This window comes from Muscardinus avellanarius, assembly GCF_963383645.1.
Source record: "Muscardinus avellanarius genome assembly, chromosome: 1".
Lineage (NCBI taxonomy): Eukaryota > Metazoa > Chordata > Mammalia > Rodentia > Gliridae > Muscardinus > Muscardinus avellanarius.
In genome coordinates this window covers 123,642,177-123,662,958 of record NC_137786.1, presented here as the reverse complement: position 1 = coordinate 123,662,958, position 20,782 = coordinate 123,642,177, and the positions used below count along the sequence as shown (strand labels likewise).

The 20,782-nt window shown below is 54.0% G+C and overlaps 1 protein-coding gene across 2 annotated transcripts in view; it reads right to left on the bottom strand.

Annotated features, from left to right (window-relative positions):
• Positions 1 to 20,782, bottom strand: part of DSCAML1 (DS cell adhesion molecule like 1) — a gene marked incomplete at both ends in the record, with an annotated part of 278,054 nt that overhangs the window by 40,636 nt on the left and 216,636 nt on the right. For both annotated transcript variants that reach the window (XM_080709543.1, XM_080709544.1), the window contains 6 exons: positions 1,924 to 2,052; positions 2,525 to 2,621; positions 3,031 to 3,230; positions 17,135 to 17,311; positions 18,119 to 18,238; positions 18,553 to 18,831. In XM_080709543.1, the coding sequence (XP_080565669.1) occupies positions 1,924 to 2,052; positions 2,525 to 2,621; positions 3,031 to 3,230; positions 17,135 to 17,311; positions 18,119 to 18,238; positions 18,553 to 18,831 (1,002 nt within the window). The remainder of the gene's footprint in view (positions 1 to 1,923; positions 2,053 to 2,524; positions 2,622 to 3,030; positions 3,231 to 17,134; positions 17,312 to 18,118; positions 18,239 to 18,552; positions 18,832 to 20,782) is intronic.

Genomic DNA, 20,782 nt, shown 5'->3' with positions numbered 1-20,782 from the left:
CCTCATATCATGGTTCGCAGCGTTTTGCCCTTGAGTGGATAGTGGTTCTGAAAGTGTGTGTGTGTGTGTGTGTGTGTGTGTGTGTGTGTGTGTGTGTGTTCTCGCTCCAACCCCATTGTGTGCTCCAAGGGCAACACTCTCCTCCCTATTTCTTTCTCTTTCCCTGACACATGGCTGATGCATGACTCTGCAAAAAATAAAACTGGCACTCTGTACATGTGGCTGACTGACAGACATATATATATTTCAGCCTGCAAGTCCCACAGGACTCTAAATTGCCGCATGAGTTAGAAGAGGGAGAGGAGCTTGCATTTATTAAAAGCTTACGCTGGCCTCCTGCTAGCTGCTTTCTCTCTAATCCTCCACACGGCCCCCAGGAGGTAAGCATTCTGCTCCCACTTTGCAGATGGAGAAGCTCTGCTGTCTCCAATGACAAGGCACTGCAGGCTCACGAGTCTTCTGCTCTTAAATCTAGATGTGACAGGTCCCCATCTGGGTGGGCTGCTCTTGAGCAGTCCCCCCAGAGGCGAGGGAAAAGACAGCTACGTCTCAGGGCTCTGATTCTGGCTTCTTTTCTCCTTCTCCTCCTCCCTTCCTTCCTCCCCTTCCTCCTCCACCACCTCCTCCCCTTCTTCCTTTTCTTTTCTTCTATATTGGGGATTGAACCCAGTGCATTCTGTCTCTGAGCTACACCCCCAGCCCTTTTTTTTTTTTTTTTTTACTTTTTATTATGAAACAGGGCCTTCCTAAGTCACTAAGGGTCTAAGTTGTTGAGGCTGGCTTCAAACCTGTCATTCTCCTGTCTCATCAGGCAAGTACTAGGATTGGAGGGTGAGCCACTCTGCATGTGGCTTGACTTCTTTCTTTAAGGGTGCAAAACCCTGTGGAAGGGAGTCTGAGCTGAGCTCTCAGCACCCCCTCTTCTGCCATTCCTGACTCTGGGTGAGCCACCATACTTCCTCATCCTGCAGGGGAGCTAAGGGGTGGGGGGTGGAAGATGTGGACGTGTGAGATAGCACCTTCCCTGTCTGCCTGTCTCTGCATCGCACCCCCCTGCCCATGTGTGATGTTTTCAGAAGCTTCCAAACAGCCCCAGGAAAGCTGTCTACACTTTAGGGTGGCCAGTGCAGGGGCAGCGGGAGGGCAGCCTTACCAGGAGGGGAGGGGAGGGCTGAGACTTAAGCTAAGAGCTAGTGCTGCTGGGGAGGGTGCTGGGGAGGGCTGAGCTCTCCAGCTTCTTAAGGATCATTTTGAGAAGCTAACATAGGGTCACTGCACTGAACGTGGAAGATACGGCAGGATCAGAATGAGAGGAGTCGCCTCCTCGCCGCCTTGAAGCCATGCAGGGGCCCTCTTGTGCCCTCTGCGCTCCGCAGTGTGGTTCCTGATGCCCCAGACACTGTGCACCTCAGAGGGCTGTTCACTCTGCCCTGCAGCACCTTGCAGAGCCGCTGACCTGAGGGGAGTCTCGGAAGAGTTCTGGGAACAGGAAAGGGATCCAAACGTCTCTAGGAACTCCTATGGCCCAGCGGCCCATTCTCGGGGGAGGACCAGACCTCTGACCCCCAATTGCCTGTCATCCCCACCAGGAGTGCTAAATGACTGGTGGAGCACGATGCGCCTTACAGGCAGCCTGCAGCCTGGCTCAGCGCCCTAAGTCACCCCAGAATAGACCGCCCTTGAGAACCTGGGCTGGCACAATCCTGGAGAAAGGGCTGGTGTCCCTGCCCATTAATCAGGGCCTGTCTGCACCCTGGGTTCCAGCCTGAGAAGCATCCTTCCCGTCAGAAGCGAGGTGCTTGTGCACTGGAGATTTCTTAGGTGGGCTCTGCCCTGCTTGTCCCACCAGAGGGCAGAGGCAGTGTGTGTGCACAGGCATGTACCATCACCTAAGGGCTCACACAGGCCCAGCTCCACACCCACCTGACTTGTTCTTGTACTCAATGTCGAAGCCTGTGATGATGCTATTCCCATCGAATCGCTGGGTCCAGCGTAGGTTCATGCTCCGGGCCTTCACCTCCCGGATCTCCAGCTCTGGCGGGTCGGGGGGCTCTGGGGCACAGCAGGGGAGGGACAGAGGTGAGGCTGGTAGCAGGGAGCTTGGCCTCCTGATCACTCCTGGGAATGATGGCACTAGTGTGTCTCAGGGATGTCACTGGAGCCCTGGGGTGGAGCAGGCCAGCAGCTGGGCTTGGTCTCCTGCCTGGAGACCTGTTCTTCCTTGGCCTGGAGGGCAGATCCTTTGGCAGGAGCTTCTCTGAGCAGATGGCTCCATGCAAAGCCCCACCTTCCTAGCTTGAATTTCCCTTCCCAACCTCCTCTGGGGCGCAGGCCCAGGAACCAATCCCCACTCCCAGAGCTGACAGCAGACTCCAGGGACTACAGCTTCTGCCTGGGGCTGCTTCTGAAGCATGCCTGGGAAGGTCCTCTCTCCCTGCTCTGGGGACATCTCCACAAGGCCATTGCTGTCACCCTCTGCCCGGGGCGAGAGATGCCCCGCTGCAAGCTGTTGGCAGGACTGCACCTTGCACAGTGAGCTGGATCAAGCCCCGGTCCTCCCCGTAGGAGTTGATAGCGTGGCAGCTGAAGAACACAGAGTCCCCGCGGTCAGCCGGCTTGAGCTGGGAGACCAAGCAGAAGAGAAGAGCCATTTAGAGCTGGCACTGAAGGAAATGCTGCAGGGTACCACAGGCCATCTTGTTCTGGGAGGGGGACCACTGGGGCTCTGTCAAGGGTTTCTTTTCCCAGAGGTTCCAAGGGTGGGGGAGTGTAGAGGAGTTTGTGCATGGAGGAGTTGGGTCCCAGGGGGAGTGGAGCTGGGGTTCCAGAGAGGAAGGAGGGCCCCTGGGGACTGTGGGATTGTCACAGATGATGTCTGCAGGAAGATTTGTGGGTAGAGAAGGGAACAGGAACAGGCAGGTGCTTTTGGGGGTGGAGCAGGGACTCCCTGTTTTCCTTTTTTGGGCACAAGACATGTGCCTGGCTCCCCACTCTCAGGGCTGGGATCCCTAGGGCTGGGTGGGCGCTCACCTTCAATGTGGAGACTACCTCATCCCCGTTGTCCCTGGTGGCGATGGCGTACCGCATGACGCGGTCGGGGTCGATGACTGTGTCCCCTTTCTCCCAGCGGATGATGATGGGCCGCTCTCCGCGGGCCGTGCAGTTCAGCTCCTTTGGGTGGCCCTTGATGGCAATGGTGGTGTTGGGATGGGAGGTGATCATGGCTGGGACTGCGGGCATGGGGGTGCAGGGCTGTGGTGAGCAGCCCCGGCAGGGCCTCCCCAACCCCGTCTGCCTTCCCTGCTCCCCTCTGCCTGCTCCGGGGCCTCCTGCAGACCCTGGACCCTGGTGATGTCTGCCAACTCGTTTTCAGAATTTTTTTTTTTTTTTTGATGAACAGCATACATAGAACTTAAAGGGAAATTGGTTATATAGAAACATGGCTATGCAAATATTAAAACCATTAAAAAAGCACACTTTGAGTATCATATATTGTGTATATGTTCTTCTCTATTACTCTTTATGAGATAAGATCTACCAGTAGGTCCTACATCTGCAACCATGTGAAGCGAGCTGACAATATCCCTGGATTTTTATTGGTGACAGTCACATGTACTGTGACTGCTATGGTTTGTGGCTTATATTCACAGTAGAAGAAAATATCAAATTCCAGTTAGAGGTTAGTGAAGAAAGCATGTGATTTCTTCCATTTATATCCAGAGACCTCACTGAGTCGGACCTGCATGCCTCGGGGCAGGCTCTGGACCCCGGGTCAGGACTCTCCACATGTCTGTGTGGTGACGTTTGTCTATTCCTACTTGTCCCTTCCAACAAAATGCCACAGTGAGCTCTTGAGCCCTGCAGCTAAGATCCTTCAGGGGTGCTGATGGGTCCCCATCCCACTCTACCCTGACCCCTGACCTGAGAAAATCACCAGGAGACAATAAAGGCCCTGGTTCTCAGGAGACGCTTCTCACTTTCCCAGCAAGAAGCCAGTCAAGCAGGGCCCTGCAGGCGCCCGCACCTGGGCCAGCCCCAGGAGGCAGGTGGGAGTCCAGGACATCTTGTCCCTCTGAGCAACTCCAACATGTGCTGAGCACTTGGGACATCACCAGGACCATGCAATTGGGTTCACACTGCAATGAGTCAGGGTCCTTACCTCTTAGACAGAGGGGAAGGGAAGACAGGACCTGTGTAGGCAGTGTGTGCAGTGTTTCACAGGGCTTAGGAGAAACTCACTTGACTGGGGGTACCTGGGAAGGCACAGTCCACCAGTGCATGCATGGTCACTGAGACCTACTATGTCCCTACTATGACCTACTATGATCTACTATGCTGGGTTCTGGACTGACAGGAGCTGGGGTGGTGACGTCAGGGGCTCACATCAGGGGGAGGCTAGAGCACACCACAGCTGTGGTCAGGAAGGCATTTTCAAGCTGGGAATGTGTACTGTATTCCCCACGGCCTGAAATGGGGAGGCCAGAGGCCAGGGCGACTGAGCAGAGGCCCAGAGGCAGCCATCTTCAGGGCAGGTCCCAGAAGGGAGTGGTTAGATGTGACTGCGGACCACCCCGTCCTGCTCTGCTCCTGGCCACCTCTTAGAATACAGGCACCCAGTGGCTCTTTGTGGGAGAGTTACCCAGGAGCCAATGGAGAAGGGGCTGTGAGAGTCAAATGCTCCTCCCACCACCCCTTTAGGGGAGGAGCCTATCACTTGAAGTCTGCAGAGCCCAGAAACAGCCATCCACAGCCCCACCACTGGCCTTCCAGGCACCCATGCAACCCAGGCTCTCTGGCCATCTCCAGGCACAGCAGCTCTGCTCCTTGTCAGTGGTGGGCCCTCTCTCCTCTCCTTTCCAGTGTCCTTGGGGAATTTTCTCCTTTTTTTTTTTTTTTTTTGTGGTACTGGGAGTGGAACTCGGGCTTTTCTACCTCCAGGCTTTACTCCCAGACCTATTTTATACTTTATTTGGAAACAGGGTTTTACTCAGTTGCTAAGAGCCTCTCTAAGTAGCTGAGGCTGGCTTCAAACCTGTGCAATCCTCCTGTCTCAGCCTCCCAAGTGCTGGGATTACAAGCGTGGACTACCACGCCCGGCTCCCTTCCAGTTTTAAAATCTTCTCAAAGTTCTCAACAAAATCTCCAGGGACACCCAAATTTTATGAACAAATAAGCTTTGGAGAAAGGAAGGAAACCACAAGACTGGAAGGATGTGACCTGAGATGCCAGCCAGGGCAAGAGGAACATTCGGAATAGGTGCGGCGGGGTGTGTGAGAGAGTGTGTGTGTGTGTGTGTGTGTGTGTGTGTGTGTGTGTGTGTGAAGCGTGGTTTCTGTCCCCCTCTTCCAGCTCACACCACGACACCAGCCACCTCCTCTTGTGTCTCATCCCGTGGGGTCTGACATGGCAGACAGCTCTGGCCCCAGGCTCTGGCACCAGTGTCTTAGCACATTCCCCAAGCCTGGCTCATCAAATAATGAAGCAGATAAATTTTATAATACGTAGCATTACACTAGGATGTACAATAAAATGCGAAAGACAAATAACGAGGTGCAAGTTCTAATGAAGAAAAAGCCTGCAGTCAGAGACATCCGAGTATGAATTATTGACTAAGGTTTTACACTCTCAAGGATGTGGGGAGGAATATTTTTCCATCAAAGATTTGCATAATTCACTCGTATAAACCTGGGTGGAATATAGAGTGAGATTTTACGTCAACGAGTCGGGCCTTGCATCGTAGATGCCTCCATTTTATACCAGGATGGAAATGTTGGGGTGCGGAGGAGGCTCGGGAGCAGTCTCTATTCTTCTGTTCCAGAGATGACAGATTAGAGGTGGGGGTTGGGGGCTGGGCTCCAGGGGCCAGGAGTGTCCTGAGGCTGTCCTGCTCCTGGGAGGCAGTGTGTGTGTGTGTGTGTGTGTGTGTGTGTGTGTGTGTGTAAAGGAGCGAGGGCCAAGCCTCAGACACATCAGAGTCTGAGAAAAAAAGGGGAGGGGAGAGTCTTCCTTGATGGAGGACTTCACAGCTATGTAGCCGGGTGGAAACTTGCAGCACATCTCTGTTCTGCCCCCCAAACACGCCTGCAGTAGCCTGGCCAGGGCTGTGTGAGAGGTGCAAAGGCCCCCTCCAGCTAGCTGGCCAGGGGGCGCAGAGTGGCCAGTGATGCAGAGAATAGGGTTCAGGCTCCACTCACCCCTCAGGCAGTGCACCTCGGGCAGCGCACAACCTGTGCATCCACACATGCCATCCTGCTTCAGTGAACTTGTCTTTCCAATAAGACTTGTTCAGAGATAGACATGTGGGTAGACAGAGACAGCAGAGTCCCCACCTTTGCTCTTAGCCCTGAATAACAACCACACCCGCAGCCGAGCACCTCCCTCGTTCTCCTGTGGCCTTTGTCAAGGCTGGCCTGGGGTCTGGAGGGCTCAGGGCTACCAGATCTGGGCTCCTGTTCTGCTGCTAAAGCCACTTGGCCTCCAGCACAGTCAAGTTAATGCGTCCTCAAAGCTGTTGTGGAGGCAGGATGAGGGCTCAGCGGTCCTAAATACCACTGCCCCCAGGCTCTCCTGCACGTCTGGTTCCCAGGAAAGCATAGGTATGTCCATGTGTACCTAACTGCTAGTTACTTAAGGTGACTTCCAGATGCACGGCAGAGACTGTGGTTTCAGGGACCCAGGTGGAGGTGAGGGGGTCTAAACTCAGGGCAGAGTCCTATGCTGATGATAGCCACAAGGCCACACGCTGCTCTCATGGGACACCGGGGACTTTCATGAGATACAACTTCTTTGTTTCCTGCCATGTGTTTCAGTAGCAACCAGGAAAACCAGCTTCTTTTTTTACAAAGGTGGGTGTACATGTCTGTGATTCTACTACTGGGGAGGCTGAGACAGGAGAATCATAGGTTCTAGGCCAACCTCAGCAGCTTTTGAGGCCTTGTTTCAAAATAAAAGGTAAAATACGGTTAAGGATGTAGATTGGAGGTAGAATGCCCCTGGGTTCAATCCCAAGTATCACACACCAAAAAAAGGTGGGTGCAGGGCAGACGTCCTGCTGACTTGGGAGCAAGCAGGAGTGGCACAGGGGGAAGGGAGTTCCCTTTAGGTGGGCTGAGGCCCTGTGCAAGTCTTGCGGGGGGGGGGGCAGGCTTGTGTTCAAAGCATTGCAGCCCAACACTCACTAGTCTGGCTCACAGTGGCCTTGCAAGGGCAGACTCTGGCGGAGGGCGTGTAGAGGCCTCCTGGAGGCCTGGGGCCTGCCCCGGCAGCCCACGCTGTGTGTGGACCTTCTCCTGGGGCCCCTGCCAGCGCTTACTCTCTGCACTGAGCTTGTCCTTTGCATCTGAGAGCCGAGGGCAGAACCACAGCAGGAAGGAGGCTCATGGCAGCCTGCCAGGCAGGGCAGGGAGGAGCTTTGAGGGGCTGCGGGCTCCAGCCACTGCCCTTCAGGCCTGCAGAAGTCGCAGGTTCCTCTTGCTGGCTCTGTCTTGTGGTCTTGTTGGCAGGTGCCGGGGAAGGCAGGGTGGTGGTGGGGTGCAGGCCCTCCCAGGGAGCAGGCCAGGGGAGAGGAAATCAATTTCAGAAACAAGACAGTTGTCAGAATCCAATGTAACCGGTTCCCGTCTGTGAAATTACTCGCAGGCCAGCTCTGTCACCCCTGAGGTCCTGCCCTGACCAGCTGCTATTTACATTTTAATTTGATGTGAGAGGCTGATAGATTTTTAAAAGACCATGAGACAGCTCTGCCGCCTGGCTGGCCCCAGCAGCCCCACGCTTTCCCACCAACTTCAGCCGTGGAGGTGACAAGCTAGGGTCCCCAGACACTGCCTGGGGATGACAAACTCTGGGCCCAGGTGGCTGCTCCACCTTCCTCCGGGGTCCCACTCTCTAAGTCGAGGTGGGTTTGCCTCAAACACGGTGCCTCCTCTGCAGTGAGCTTCATTCTTGTTAAGGAGGTGGCACAGGGTCTATATCTTTGCCATTACCAATGAAGAAATGAAAGCTCAGCGAGGTTAAGCACTCTGTCCAAGGTCCCACAGATAGTGAACAGCAGCAAGGGGTCAAGCTCCAGCTTTGTGGATTCACCAGCCCCCTTTCCTTTAGTTTCAATCCAGCCTTCTCCTGCCTGGTTGTTTTCCCTGTGGATGAGTCTTGGGAGGAATGCAGCAGGAGGCTAAAACCTGGAGTAGGGCTGGCCTGGGGGGATGGAGGCCAGTCTGGGGGAAGGGCAGGGGCACTGATCCACTCCTTCCCTCCTCTCCTGGTGGTGACTGGAGCTCAGTCCTCCAGTCACCAGGGAGGGAGGCTTCAGTTAGAATGCCCCAGGAAGAGGAGCAGAGGTGGGAAGGAGAACACTGAAGAAGCCAGAGGAGATGCACAGCTGTTGGCTGTAGAAAGAGGCAAGGGGTCGTGCTCGGGGAAGCCTGGGTTTGCCGCCCTGTCCTTGAACACAAGGGTCATGAGAGTATTCACAGAGCACAGTGGACTTCATGGAGGGCTGGGCGCCAGCGACTGCTCTGAGTTCTTATGTCTTATGTGTACTAATTCATTTAATTCTTACAATAAACAGATTTTTCTTCTCACTTTACTGACAGTGAAGCTGAGGCTTAGCAAACCGAGTATCCCAAGGCACCGAGTCAGTAGGAGGCACAGCCAGCCCCCTCCCTCCAAGCCTGGTCTTCTCCACACCCCATGGGTCAATAGAGGATGTATACAGTAGATGGCCAAACCCTCGGGTCCTCCCTTGCCTCAGGCAGCATGGTGCAAGGCCAACAGAACCAGAGAAGGGTGGTGGCACAGGCATGGCTGCCTCACCATCCCCAAGGGAGTGACTCTATTTTTTCCAGAAAGTCCTGGAAGTCTGAGATTTCCCTAGGAGTATAATAGAGCTCTTTGCAGCTGGACGTGTGGTGCACACTTGTAATCCCAGCATTTGGGAGGCTGAGACAGGAGGATGGAGGTTTACCAACAGCCTCAGCTACTACTTAGTGAGGAGGCCCTGTGCAACTCAGCGAGACCTTGTTGCAAAATAAAGAATAAAAAAATAGGGCTGGGGTGTAGCTCGGAGGTAGAATGCCCCTGGGTTCTGATCCCAGAACAGCCAATAATAATAAAAATAAAAAATGAATAAAGTAAAAAAATAAAAAGAAATAATAGAGCTCTTTGCTAAGAAAGATGCCCCGTATGCTGAAGTGTGTGTTTGAATGTCATCTTTGCCTTCCGGAAGAGGCTTTTCTCAGAAGCAGTGGGTGCTCTGAAGCCGGGGAGCTCTACAAACCCACTGTGGCAGGGTGGAAGGCAGCCCCTGGGATATACATTGCCAGCTGGAGAAGTGAGGGCCCCCTTTACCCAGTGCCCCCAAAGCTTGTGTCTCTGCTTCTTGTTAACAAGCTCCTGTCAAGAGTGAAGCCCCATTTGATGGTGCCAGACAAGCTGCCACAGAGGGGGCATTGTGGGTCTGGGATGGGCACAGGAGCTCTGCTTGGCTGGGGGGCAGCAGCCCCAAGCTTCCCCTGGGAAGGGTGACAAGTGGGATCCCTTCTGGTGCTTCTTTGTTTTTCTGTCTTAAAAAGCCTGGGCCTGGCGTTGTTAATTTGATTGCACCCACTCTGCTTCTTGTCTCCCCTGATTAGCCAGGCTCCACCTGAAACATGAGATTAACTCAAATTGCTTGGAAGCAATCAGTTTTGCCTTAGATAGCTCATGGACGTGCCTGGGGAGCTGGAGGCCGCAGGACCCTAGCTGTCCACTGCCCAACTGTGCAAAGACTGTGTTGTGAAGGGGCAGGACTTAAGAGCTTGGGGCTACGGCCCTGTTTCTGCTGGGTGGTGGGCCTTGGACCGCTCAGGCCTTATTTTGTCCAGCTATAGAATGGAGTCACCACTACCCCTTGGCTGCTTGCCAGGGAGTGCGAGTAGAAGGGGTGCTCGTGATGGAGGTGGGGACAGGGTCCTCTAGCCCCTGGGAAGGTTGGGAAACCATTTATTGGCTGCGTACCATGTGCCTGCGCCCTGAACCATGCTGGGCACAAGTGAGCTCTCCCGATCCCCGCTGGTGGAGTGAGGGATGGGAGAGGTGACTGAACATCAGAATCCTCTCAAAACACAAGGCGACGCGGCCACCTTTCTTTACTCTCTCTACCACTGGGTCACCGCTCTGAACTCACTGGAGCTGCGGTGGGCAACCTTTTTCTGTAAAGGACCAGACAGTCAATATTTTAGGCTTGTGGCCCATAGGTCTGTGTCATAGCCTCTCAGCCGGCTGTGTACATCAGAAGCAGCCACAGCCACACACAGAGGAGGACACGAAGCTCAGGATGGCCCTGAGGCACTGGGCTGGGCACAGAGGGATGGTCTAAAATCTAAAGGAAAGCTGGGCGTGGTGGCGCACGCTTGTAATCCTAGCGTTCGGGAGGCTGAGACCGTAGGATCGCGGTTCACAGACAGCCTCAGCTACTTAGTGAGGCCCTCTGCAACTTAGTGAGATCCCCTGTTTCAAAATAAAAGAATAAAAAATAGGGCAGGGGGTGTAGCTTGGAGGTCAAATGCCCCTGGGTTCCATCCCCAAACCTGCAAAAAATAAATAAATAAATAAATAAATAAATAAATAAATAAAAATATAAATAAAAATAAAATAAAGTCTAAGGGAAGCCAGGGGCTTCTGGCAGCCACCAAAAGAGGCAGGAAGCTTCCTCCCCTTGAGCCTTCAGAGGGAGAATGGTCCTGTAGACACCTAGATGTCCTATTCTGCCTCCCAGAACTGTGAGCGAATAAGCCTGGGAAATTTTAAGCCACTTGATTTTGTGGAAACTTGTTACAGCCACCAGGGGAAACTGAGGCAGGGGCCTGGTTCTCAGTGCACAGAGCCCAGGGTGGGCAGCTGCATGAGGCTAGAGGGGCTTCCACAGGGACTGGGTTGTGTAGGCTTCGCTCGCCTAGCACATGGGGACCTCATCCCCCAACACTCCCAACTCATCAGGACCTTGGCTGGCAGGTGCATGCACCCAGCTGCAGTGGGGAGCCTGGCTTCTCTCCTCGCCTCTGTTTGTGGAGCAGGAGACACTGTGTTCTTTACTCTAGGAAGTTTGGAAATCAATAGGGCCAAAGAGCCAGCCAGATAATCATTCCATGGAAGCTTCATGACAGAGCCTTGTCCCCTCCCTTTCCCCATCCCCAGAAGCTTGGGAGCCCCCTCCCGCAGACAGTCCACTGCCTTGGCACAGTGAGGGTGCCACGTTGAGGCTGGGCAGGTGAGGCTGACCAGTGAATACCACCTGGAAAGAGGAGACAGGTAATGACTCCCAAATTCCGCGGTTGCAGCAGGCAAGCCTGACTCAGCTCTGGGCCTCAGCCCTATACCCACACACCACTGAGCTTCCCTACCTTCTCCCCACACAGTGTGCAGGTCAGCAGAGGGTCTGCACTCAACTCCTCACCCACCCAGGGGCTCACAGGGCCAAAGGAAGAGCTGAGCTGTGAACTATGACACTGACTGTGGCTGGACCAGACCTGTGGGCAGACCAGTCAGTCCCTGGCTTGCTGCTGGGCCGTGTGGTAGAGGCGAGAATTCCCACACAGTCGCCAAGGAGCTTCGGCTGCGGAGGAGACAGGAAGCACTGCCTGGAAACTCAGAAAAACGCTGTGCAGTGGCTCGCCCTCTCTGTGCCTCAGTTTATTATCTATGCCGCAAGGATCCTGGTGTGCAGGGATACCCTGACCCGTGTTTCCCAGGTGGAGAGTCCTCTGCTGGAAAGCCCATGTGACAGGCTGCACAAGAGGCCGCCAGAAAGGGGACCTGTGCGCTCTGGGTGGCCACTTCCTCTGGACCTTTGACTCTTGCCCTGTGGGAGGGGCAGGGCCCCAGGCTCCTGCCTGGTGAGTTTCCATAGATGCATGCTGTGCTTTCTGAGGTTCTGCACCCTGGCCTTGGTACAAGTGTCCACCACAGCAGGTGACCCGGTCTTCCCTTCCTGGGGCTGGCACCTTCCATCCCTCATCTCCACCAGAGCTGCATCTCCTCTCTCCTGAGCCCTCGTGACTCTGCAGGGGCATGCTCCTGAGGCTCTTGGATCTCACTTTAATTGGTCTGACATTTTGCTAAACAAACAAATCAAAACTCAAACCAAACAAAGAGCCCTTATGGATTTAATTGCCTATGGGCTTTGTCTGTGGCCCAATCACTGTGCCTTGCACAGAGGTGGAGGGGTGTCGGGGGGCACTAGTGGGACCTGTCTTAAAAGGTAGCATGCTGGACCAGGGCCAGCCAGGTCCCTGGGGCCATTGCCAGGTGGTAGGCATCAAATAGTCTGTGCTCTTCCAGCCAGATGCAGCCACCTGGTGCATGCCTGCCTCTCACTGCAGGGCTCTTGGGAGATGTTCTGTTCCCTGTGTGTCAGGGGGAGGAGGAATTACCTCCTCTTCTTCTGGTCAATATATCTCCTTTATTTTTATTTATTTATTTTTTGTGGGTCTAGGGTTGGAATCCAGGGGCATTTGACCTCCGAGCTATACCCCCTACCCCATTTTTTATTCTTTATTTTGAAACAGGGTCTCACTAAGTTACGGAGGGCCTCACTAAGTAGCTAAGGCTGTCCGCAAACTGTGATCCTCCAGTCTCAGCCTCCTGAATGCTGGGATTACAAAGCATGCACCACTATGCCCGGCCTCTCTCGTTTATTTTTTAAAATACTGTATCATAAGGTCCTCTGTAACTTAGTGAAACCCTGTTTCAAAATAAAAAATAAATAAATAAAATTAAAAAATAGGGCTGGGGGTAGGTAGCTCAGAATGGTAGGTAGGTAGAATGCCTCTGTTCAAGCTACACACACACACACACACACACACACACACACACACACTTTAAAGGGGAGGTAAAAGGCAGCTCTGTAGATGCGATCTTTTCTTTTGTTAATTATATCTATTTTCAAGCAAGTTCTAGTGGGTAGATTAGCCCCTTGAAAAGACCATGATTGGATTGTCTGACTTGGGAGGGAGGATCTCAGGTTAGCTCGTGACTGCTCTTTAGCTCAGGCCTCTTATTGGACAGATAAGGAAACTGAGACCCAGAGAAGCCCAGGAGAGCTCACGTATTCAGAGCCAGCAAATCACAGAGCCAGGACCAGCAGCCAGTCTCTGAACTCTCAGTGTGCTTTTGCTTTCAAACTGTGAGCCCGCAGAGGTGACCTTCAGTCTCAGCTGGGCTTTATTATCCAGTGACCTGGGTCTGGGGGTTGCCATCCAGGATGTCCAAGAATGTGGGAAGCACTTGCCCACTCTAACAAGCCCTTTTCTCCTGGGGGGCCAGGGGTGGCTAATCTTAGGTGTTAACTGGATGGGAATTCAGGAATGCTGAGAGGATTTGGTGGAGTGCCATTTCTACAGCCTTTGAGGGTGTTTGTGAAAGAGGCTGGCCTGTGACCTGGAGGATTTAGCAGAAAGACCTGCCCTCAGTGTGGCACCATCCAACCAGCTGTGGACTCAGAGAGAGCAAAAAGGCACAGAAAGCAATTCCTGCCCTCTCTGGGGCTGAAGTGCGCTTCTGCCCTTGGACATCAGATTGCCAAGCTCTCTGGCCTTTGGACTCTAGGACTTGCCATGAAGCCCCTGGTTTCTGAGGCCTTGGGTATTGGACTTAGTCATGCTACCAGAACCTCAGGTTCTCCAGCTTACAGATCAGTAGCAATGGGACTTCTCAGCCTTCGTAATTGTATAAATCAACTCCCTAATCTCTCTCTCTCTCCCAGTTATCCACCCATCCACCTGTCCTATCTATCTGTGTATCTATATCTGTCCCTCTGGAGAAGCCATGGAGGGTTCTGCATGGCAGTTCTCCAAGGCCAGCTCTGGATACCCCCCACCTCCACCCAGCTCTTGGGGCTCCTGGAACTCTGGTTTGTGGATTGGTATTGAGAGTCGGCGTGAGAGGAACACAAAGACCACAGCATGTCACATTTTACTCCCGTGTGCCTCTCCCCTCCCCGCTCAACATCCACTAAGCACTCGCCTCACCAGATCACGTCCATGGGCTTCCTGCCCATGGAACTTGCAGGTGTTCTTCCCATCTCCCCGCTCTGGCTCTCAGCAACACCCCTCAGGCCCTGCTCAGACACCATTGCTTCTGTGGAGCTTTTCTGACACTCTTTATTCACCCTAGAGGCTAAATTGATGACTCTACCCTAATTATTTTTCTCTGTCTCCTCCTTCTTGTGCTAAAGATCAAACACAGGGTTTCATCAGACACAAGCTAGGCAAGTGTTATGCTCCTGAGCTACATCCCCAGCCCTGTTTCTTTTTGAATCAGCTTTCTGGTAGCTTTTAAAAACAATTATCATTTTATTTATGTATTTGTTTCTTTACTTTTTGTGGTACTGGGGATTGAGCCCAGGGACATGCTACCTTTGAACTACATCCCCACCCGTTTTTGTTTGTTTGTTTGTTTGTTTGAAAAAGGTCCCAATAGGTTGCCGAGAGTCTTGCTAAGTTGCTGAAGCTGTCCTTGAACCTGGAATCCTCCTGTCTCAGCCATTCAAGTCCTGGGATTACAGGTGTGTGCCACCATCACGCTCAGCAAGATGCCTATCATTTTATGTATTATAATTGCTTAGGTATATGCCTATTTTTTCTTTATAGTTCTATATTCCCTGAAAACAGAAACTCTGCCTTCTATATCACTAGGTTTCCAGCACCTAAAACTAATAGCTGCTAAGAACTATTGAATGTGTATTTTGTGCCAAGTACTATATTACTTGCTGTGAGAATGTGGTCTCATTTGAACTTCGCCAATGAATAAGAAGTACAGGTGCTCCTTGACGGACAATTGGCGACAACCTGATGGAACCCACTGGAAACTGAAATATACCCACTGAACCTGGGAGAATGACCTGCGGGCTGTTATAGGAGTTGGGAGTTGGATGTGTCTGGGAGCCAGCCTGTCAGCCCTTCACAAGTTCATCGGAGTATGAGGTGTGGCAGGATGGAGCTGTGTGGGGTCAAAGATTTCCTGAGTGTGCTGGAGGCACTGAGGTGAGCCTTGGCTTGGCAAATGCCAGGTCTTTCCATGGCCAGCTCTGGGGGGGGAGGGGCAGTGTTGGTGGGCTGGGGTGTTTGCAATGGACTAAGGGTGACTGGAAATGGCTCCTCCAGTGATCCCTATTGGTGACTTCTGTGCCCAGATCCTGAAGGTTACCTTCCCACTGAGGTCAGAATGGGGAGGGGGCCAGTGGAGGGAGAAGGCAGGAAGAAAGGCCAGAGCTGGTGGGGAGCAGGGATGCGAGGGTGGGTGGTGCAGAGCGGCCTGTGAGGAAGCACCACAGACAGAGTGGAAGTTCCAGAGGCCACCACTGCTCCGGCCCCATGAAGCCTCAACATGCCACCCTGCTCTGGAGCATGTCCCGCCATCCAGACTGCTACAGAACGCAGACCCATCACCCGGACAGAGGCGGGCCAGGCTCAGACCTCCTGATTCTGCCTGCTTCCCTCCAGCAGGGTGGGGTGGGGGCCAGGATGGCGGGGACAGGCCGCTGGAGGGAGTGGGCTGGGCTGGAGAGGGAGAAGGTGTGGGGAATCGGGGTGTGAGGGCGACTGCAGAGACAGTCAGCTGCAGGGAGGCGCTGGAGAGGGACAGGGTCCTGCCGGGGCGGCAAGCCAGGGGGAAGACGTGACCCAGAGGTGTTAGTGAGTACAGAGGGGAGTGTGCATGGGCCTTACTGGGCCGAGAAGCAAAGAAGAATGACGAGGCAGCTGAAAGTAGGACAAGGACAGAAACGGAGGGAGGGAGGCGTTCAGATCTGCCCTGACTGATTAGTGCCGCAGGAAACACCACCATTCCCTGGGGTGTGTGTGTGTGTGTGTGTGTGTGTGTGTCCCATGTGCTCACAGACAGCCTGGGAGCACAAAAGACGCTTTCTCCAAATGCCTCAGTGTTTCCTGGCTGCTTCCTGTGCTGGACGTGAGCACGGCGCAGACCCAGGCGCCAGCCTACCTCCTGACCACTGCACCCTGTCACCAGATCCTCTCCTCTCCACAGAAAACCCACACGCCACAGAGGCAAAAGGTTTCTTGATAGTCTATGGAAGCAGCTCTGTGGGGCGGGGATTCCCTGTCTGGGGAAGTTGCAGGAGCTGGAGGTGGCAGGGTAGGAGCTTGGGAAGACGTTGGGGGGACCATGGTGGCTAAACCTGTGGTGCCAGGTGCCATACAGGTTTCCTGACATATGTCATCTGACCCATAATTGACACAGCAGAGCCCTGTGGTCTGGAGGGGTCAGGAGGCTGGGTGCACCTGTCAGTCCCACAGGAATTAGGTCCTGACTGGATTCACTCGGTCAGGTCAGATGCTAAGGCTGGCCCTCACCTCTGCCCGGCCAGGTATGTGGGTACGGACACAGGGCCAGACAGACACTGCCTGACACGTTTCCATTCTACAGGCGCCTAAGTGTGTCTAGGATCCCGAAGAATGTCTGCTTCGATTCCTGACAGCATCCTGGGATAGCAAATAAATGGCAGCCTCCAAGGCTTGGGATTCAGAAGCCACAGCTGTGGTGCCAAGTTACGAGTCCCACTGCTCTTCTGGCCTTTTCAAGCACATACCTCTTTCCACCATCAGCTCCTGGATTACTCTATTTTGTGAGGTGGGTGGGCTGGGAATGTACCTCTACTGCATACAAGGAAATGGAGCACAGAGAGGCGAAGTGACTTGCCCAAGCTCACAAGCTGACCAGATAGGTAGGGGTAGGGACCCGGTTTTCTGACCAGAGGTGTTTTGCCAACACTGTGCATATGGTATCTCCTGTTCTAGGCCACAAACAGGTTGTTCACAAGCAGGGATACAGTAAGTAACTGAAATGTGTTATTTGATATGAGTGTTCAGAGTGAATTGCCAAACTACAGATTAAAGTAAATGGGCTGATTTCAGGATAGCAATCAGGAGCTCACCAGGACTGGGGTGGGTGAGATGCGCTGTTCAGGGGAGGCAATGGTTTTAGATGAGTGGGCTCCCACAGGCCCCGCTTACAGTCCCAGGCCCCTCCCGAGGAGAGACCCTTCCTGCCTCTCCTTGCAGCTGGAAGAGTGGAAACCAAGGGGCAGGAGGAGACTTCAGAGTGGGGCATGCCCCACGGCTGGGCGTAGGGCAGAACTCACTCTTGACGGTGAGGAACATGGACTTGCTGATGTCGGTGCCCACGCCGTTGCTGGCCTGGCAGAGGTAGTAGCCGATGTCCTCTTCTAGGACGTGGCGGATCAGCAGGGAGCTGTTGGGCAGGATCTGAATGCGGCCAGTGAGGGGCACTGGATGGTACTGCTGAGGGTTCCCGCTCCCTGAAAGGAGGCAGCGGTTAGGAGGCTGGGGTCCACACTAGAGAGACAGGGCCTTACACACGGCCTTGTACCTTCCTCTTACCCATCTGTTCACAGAGCTGCACTGTCCCCAAGTGCAAGAGCCACGTGGCTCCTGTGGCAACAGGCAAGACCCCCAGGGAGGCTTGGCCCTGCCTAGCTCTGCAGCCAGGAGAGGGCAGGGGTATGGTCTGGGCTGGCTTCCTTGGGTGCATTCCTGGGAGAGGAAGATGGTGTTGTCTTTGGGCCACTTCCACTAGGCAAAGGGAAGACTGAGCCCTCAGATGGCAGTTGCATCATCTTCTGCAGCCATGCCTAGGGTGTGGGGAAGGCCAGCCATCCTTCAAGAAGTGCTACAGGCCTCCTCCTACTCCTCCAGGGTCAGTTGTGGACATAATCCAGGTCTGGGGCTCAGCCAGACACTGAATGTACTCTTCAGATGAAGTTAGACCCTAAGAAGGACCCAGATACCAGAATAGGTAGAGCAGGACAAGCTGGGCTTTGAGGTTCTGGGACTCCAGGGTGGGCAGGGTTGGCGGGGAAAGCAGATACATACTGAGTTTGGGGCTGGAGAGGAAGGGGAGGCCAAGTGTGTGGGTAAGAGAGGAAATCTCGAGTCAGCATGATGCTGTCTCTGGTTTGTCAGATGACTTCCAGACCATTTATAGCCAAAGCACCCCCACCTCTCTGGGGCTAGGAGTTGCATGTAAAGGACTGGCCCAGTCCCATCGGAGCGCCCCCTGTGCCCTTTCCTGCCCCCTTGGAGATGCTGGCTGAGCCAGGGCTTACCCTTGGCATGCTTCCACATAACCTTGGGCGGGGGGTAGCCATCCACCGAGCAGTTGAGCACACCAGCTTTGCCGTAGATGCCATCCTGGTTGTTGGGCTGCACCACAAATCGAGGGGGCACTGCAGAAAGAGGAGGTAGAAAAATAAAGGGCTTGGGCACCGTCCATTCCTTGACAGCCCTTCCGGGGCCTGTATGAAGTAGGGGCAGGCAGCTTCCGAAACCTGAGGGTTGGAGGCTTTTGCTCAGTCCTGGACTGGAGCTGGGAGTCCTGAGTTCCAATCTTGCCTTCGCCAATAACTAATCTATGTATCTCCTCTGCTCAGTTTCCTACCCTGGAAAAGGAGAGGCTGGGACCTCGCCATCTTTAAGGGCTCTGCTGGAGCCAACCTCCCATGAGTTGTGATTTAAACTGGACCTGGCTGGCCCTGCTCACCCCGCACGATGAGCTGGCGCTCCCTGCTCACAGTGGCCGCTGCGTTGCTGGCGATGCACGTGTAGTTGCCGTTGTGCTTGAGGGAGACGCTGGAGATCTGCAGAGAGCTCATGAACTCCTTGCTCTCGATGGTCACTCCTGAGCCTGAGATGATCACCTGTCCGTCCTTCCTCCAGGTGATGCGGATGGGCATATCCCCCGATGACACCACGCAGGGGATATAGAGCAGCTGGCCAATGGAGGCGGGTGGGAACTCGAAGGGCTGGATTAGAGGAGGCACTGGAGGGCAGGGAATGTGCTGTGAGTCCCTCTACGGGAGTGCAGAGCAGCCCCCGCCCTGCCGTGGGCTTTAATGGAGCTCCCCAGGCTCTAATATCAAGCTGTGCTCCCAGAGAGCCTGGCTTCATACCCCACCCAGCCTGGACCACCTGTATTAACTCTGACCTCCAGGTTTGTCCTTGACTTGGGCTCATTTCTTCTTGACTCTCATCTGCCTGTTCATCTGCTGTTTATCTTGTTCCTAAGTTCTCAGGACCCTCTGAGATGAGGTGCCCAGGTGGCAGGTGAGGAAGGCTGGCACAGAGACTCCCCAAGCACTGCCCATCCCCTCCCAGAGCCCCCTCACCCATCAAACATCAGGTAGGCGTGGTGCCCATAGCACTGGAAGTTTCCTTTGCTTTTTACTCATGGTCTCACCAGGCCTTCCTACCAATAACTTGGGCCTAATTCCCACTCCACAGATGAGCAAACAGAGGTCCAGAGCAGTGAAGTTACTGCCCTAGGCTGCCCTGCTCATAATAAGTGCTGGTGACTTAGAACCGGATCTGTCTGCTCTCTGGGTCAGGCAGCTTTCACTCTGAGACAGCCCCAAACACACCCATATCAGAGCCCTCTTGTCTCATAAAAGAGTTCCCTGGGTGGTGGGCAAAGCAGAGAGAGAACCCTGCTGTCTGTGGAACATCTGGTATGCACCCAGCCTCTCTCCCTCGCTGCTGGTCTCAGCCCCAGGGCCTGTCTGGAGCCCGAGTCCCCACGAGATAGATCCTCCTTTCTCTGCTCTGGCTGGAGCATCAGCCATTATCTTTATGATAACTCAATTAGACTGTGGTGGCTTCCTCAGCAAGTGGGGGTAGAAGAGAGTGAAGGAGACAGACAATTAGCTTAACAGGGATGAGCACCCAGTAGATGAGATTGCCTTTCTACAGTCAAATAATTAAATTACAAGGCTGCCCAAGTCCTTCGGCCTTCTCCCAGCTCCAGCCCCACCTCTCCTTGAAGCCCGAAGCCTGCTACCTTCCATCCTAGGCCCACCCAGAGCAGCCACAGCTGAGGATGAGCAGGGGCTGGGGGTTGTGGACTTCCGGGGCTCTGTAGGGAGGTGCCCATGGCAGCCCACTCAACCAAGAGCTCCAGAGTTAGAAAAAGTGCCATTTTGAAAGGGTGCTGCCTCCAGGACCCCTGGAGTTTGAGGACCCCTCCTCAACTGACCTTTCCCATGTGGTGCCCTGCCTGGGCCTCCACTCCAGCCCAGGGATCCTGTCAGCACACCATGGCCACCCTAGCCCAAGCCTCAGGCTTGCCAGGTGAGCACAGTAGTGTCTAGCCTCATCTCCCACCCCGTGGCCCTTGCCTACTGGCTGACTTTGACCTATCTCCTTCCAGATCCACCTGGTCCCAGAACTGGTCCTAAACCCACAACCCTAGTCAGACTTCCTGGGCTCTTGCCGCTGTCCAGACAGGTGCAGCCCTGTCCATGGCTGCTGCTTCTCTCTGAGCCACAGACATCTGTAGATAGATTTCTCTGAAATGCAGATGATCTAATGACCTCCCAGAGATTCTTCCTGTCAGGCCTCTGTGGATCCCCCTCCTGACATGCATGTCTAGGTCAGACACAGGCCTGTTAGGCAGACTTGCTGCAGAGATCCTGTGCATGCTGGGAGTATGGCATTTACCACAGGCTTCCACCAGCTCGGCGTTTAGGGCTGATGACATCCTACAAGGGCTCCAAACTAATATTCTGACACCCCCGGAGTCCAGGCACCCAGACAGCTTAGAGGGAGGATAAAGCCTGGGTTCCTGGCTCCTGCTGGCTAAATATGAAAGTGTTATCACTACCACCTGCCTGGGCTCTGGGACCTGGGACGTATATACCTATAAATATTTACATGGCAAACTGTAGGTGCCCAATAAATGCTAATTGGGTGAGCAAAAGAATGGACATATATCCTGC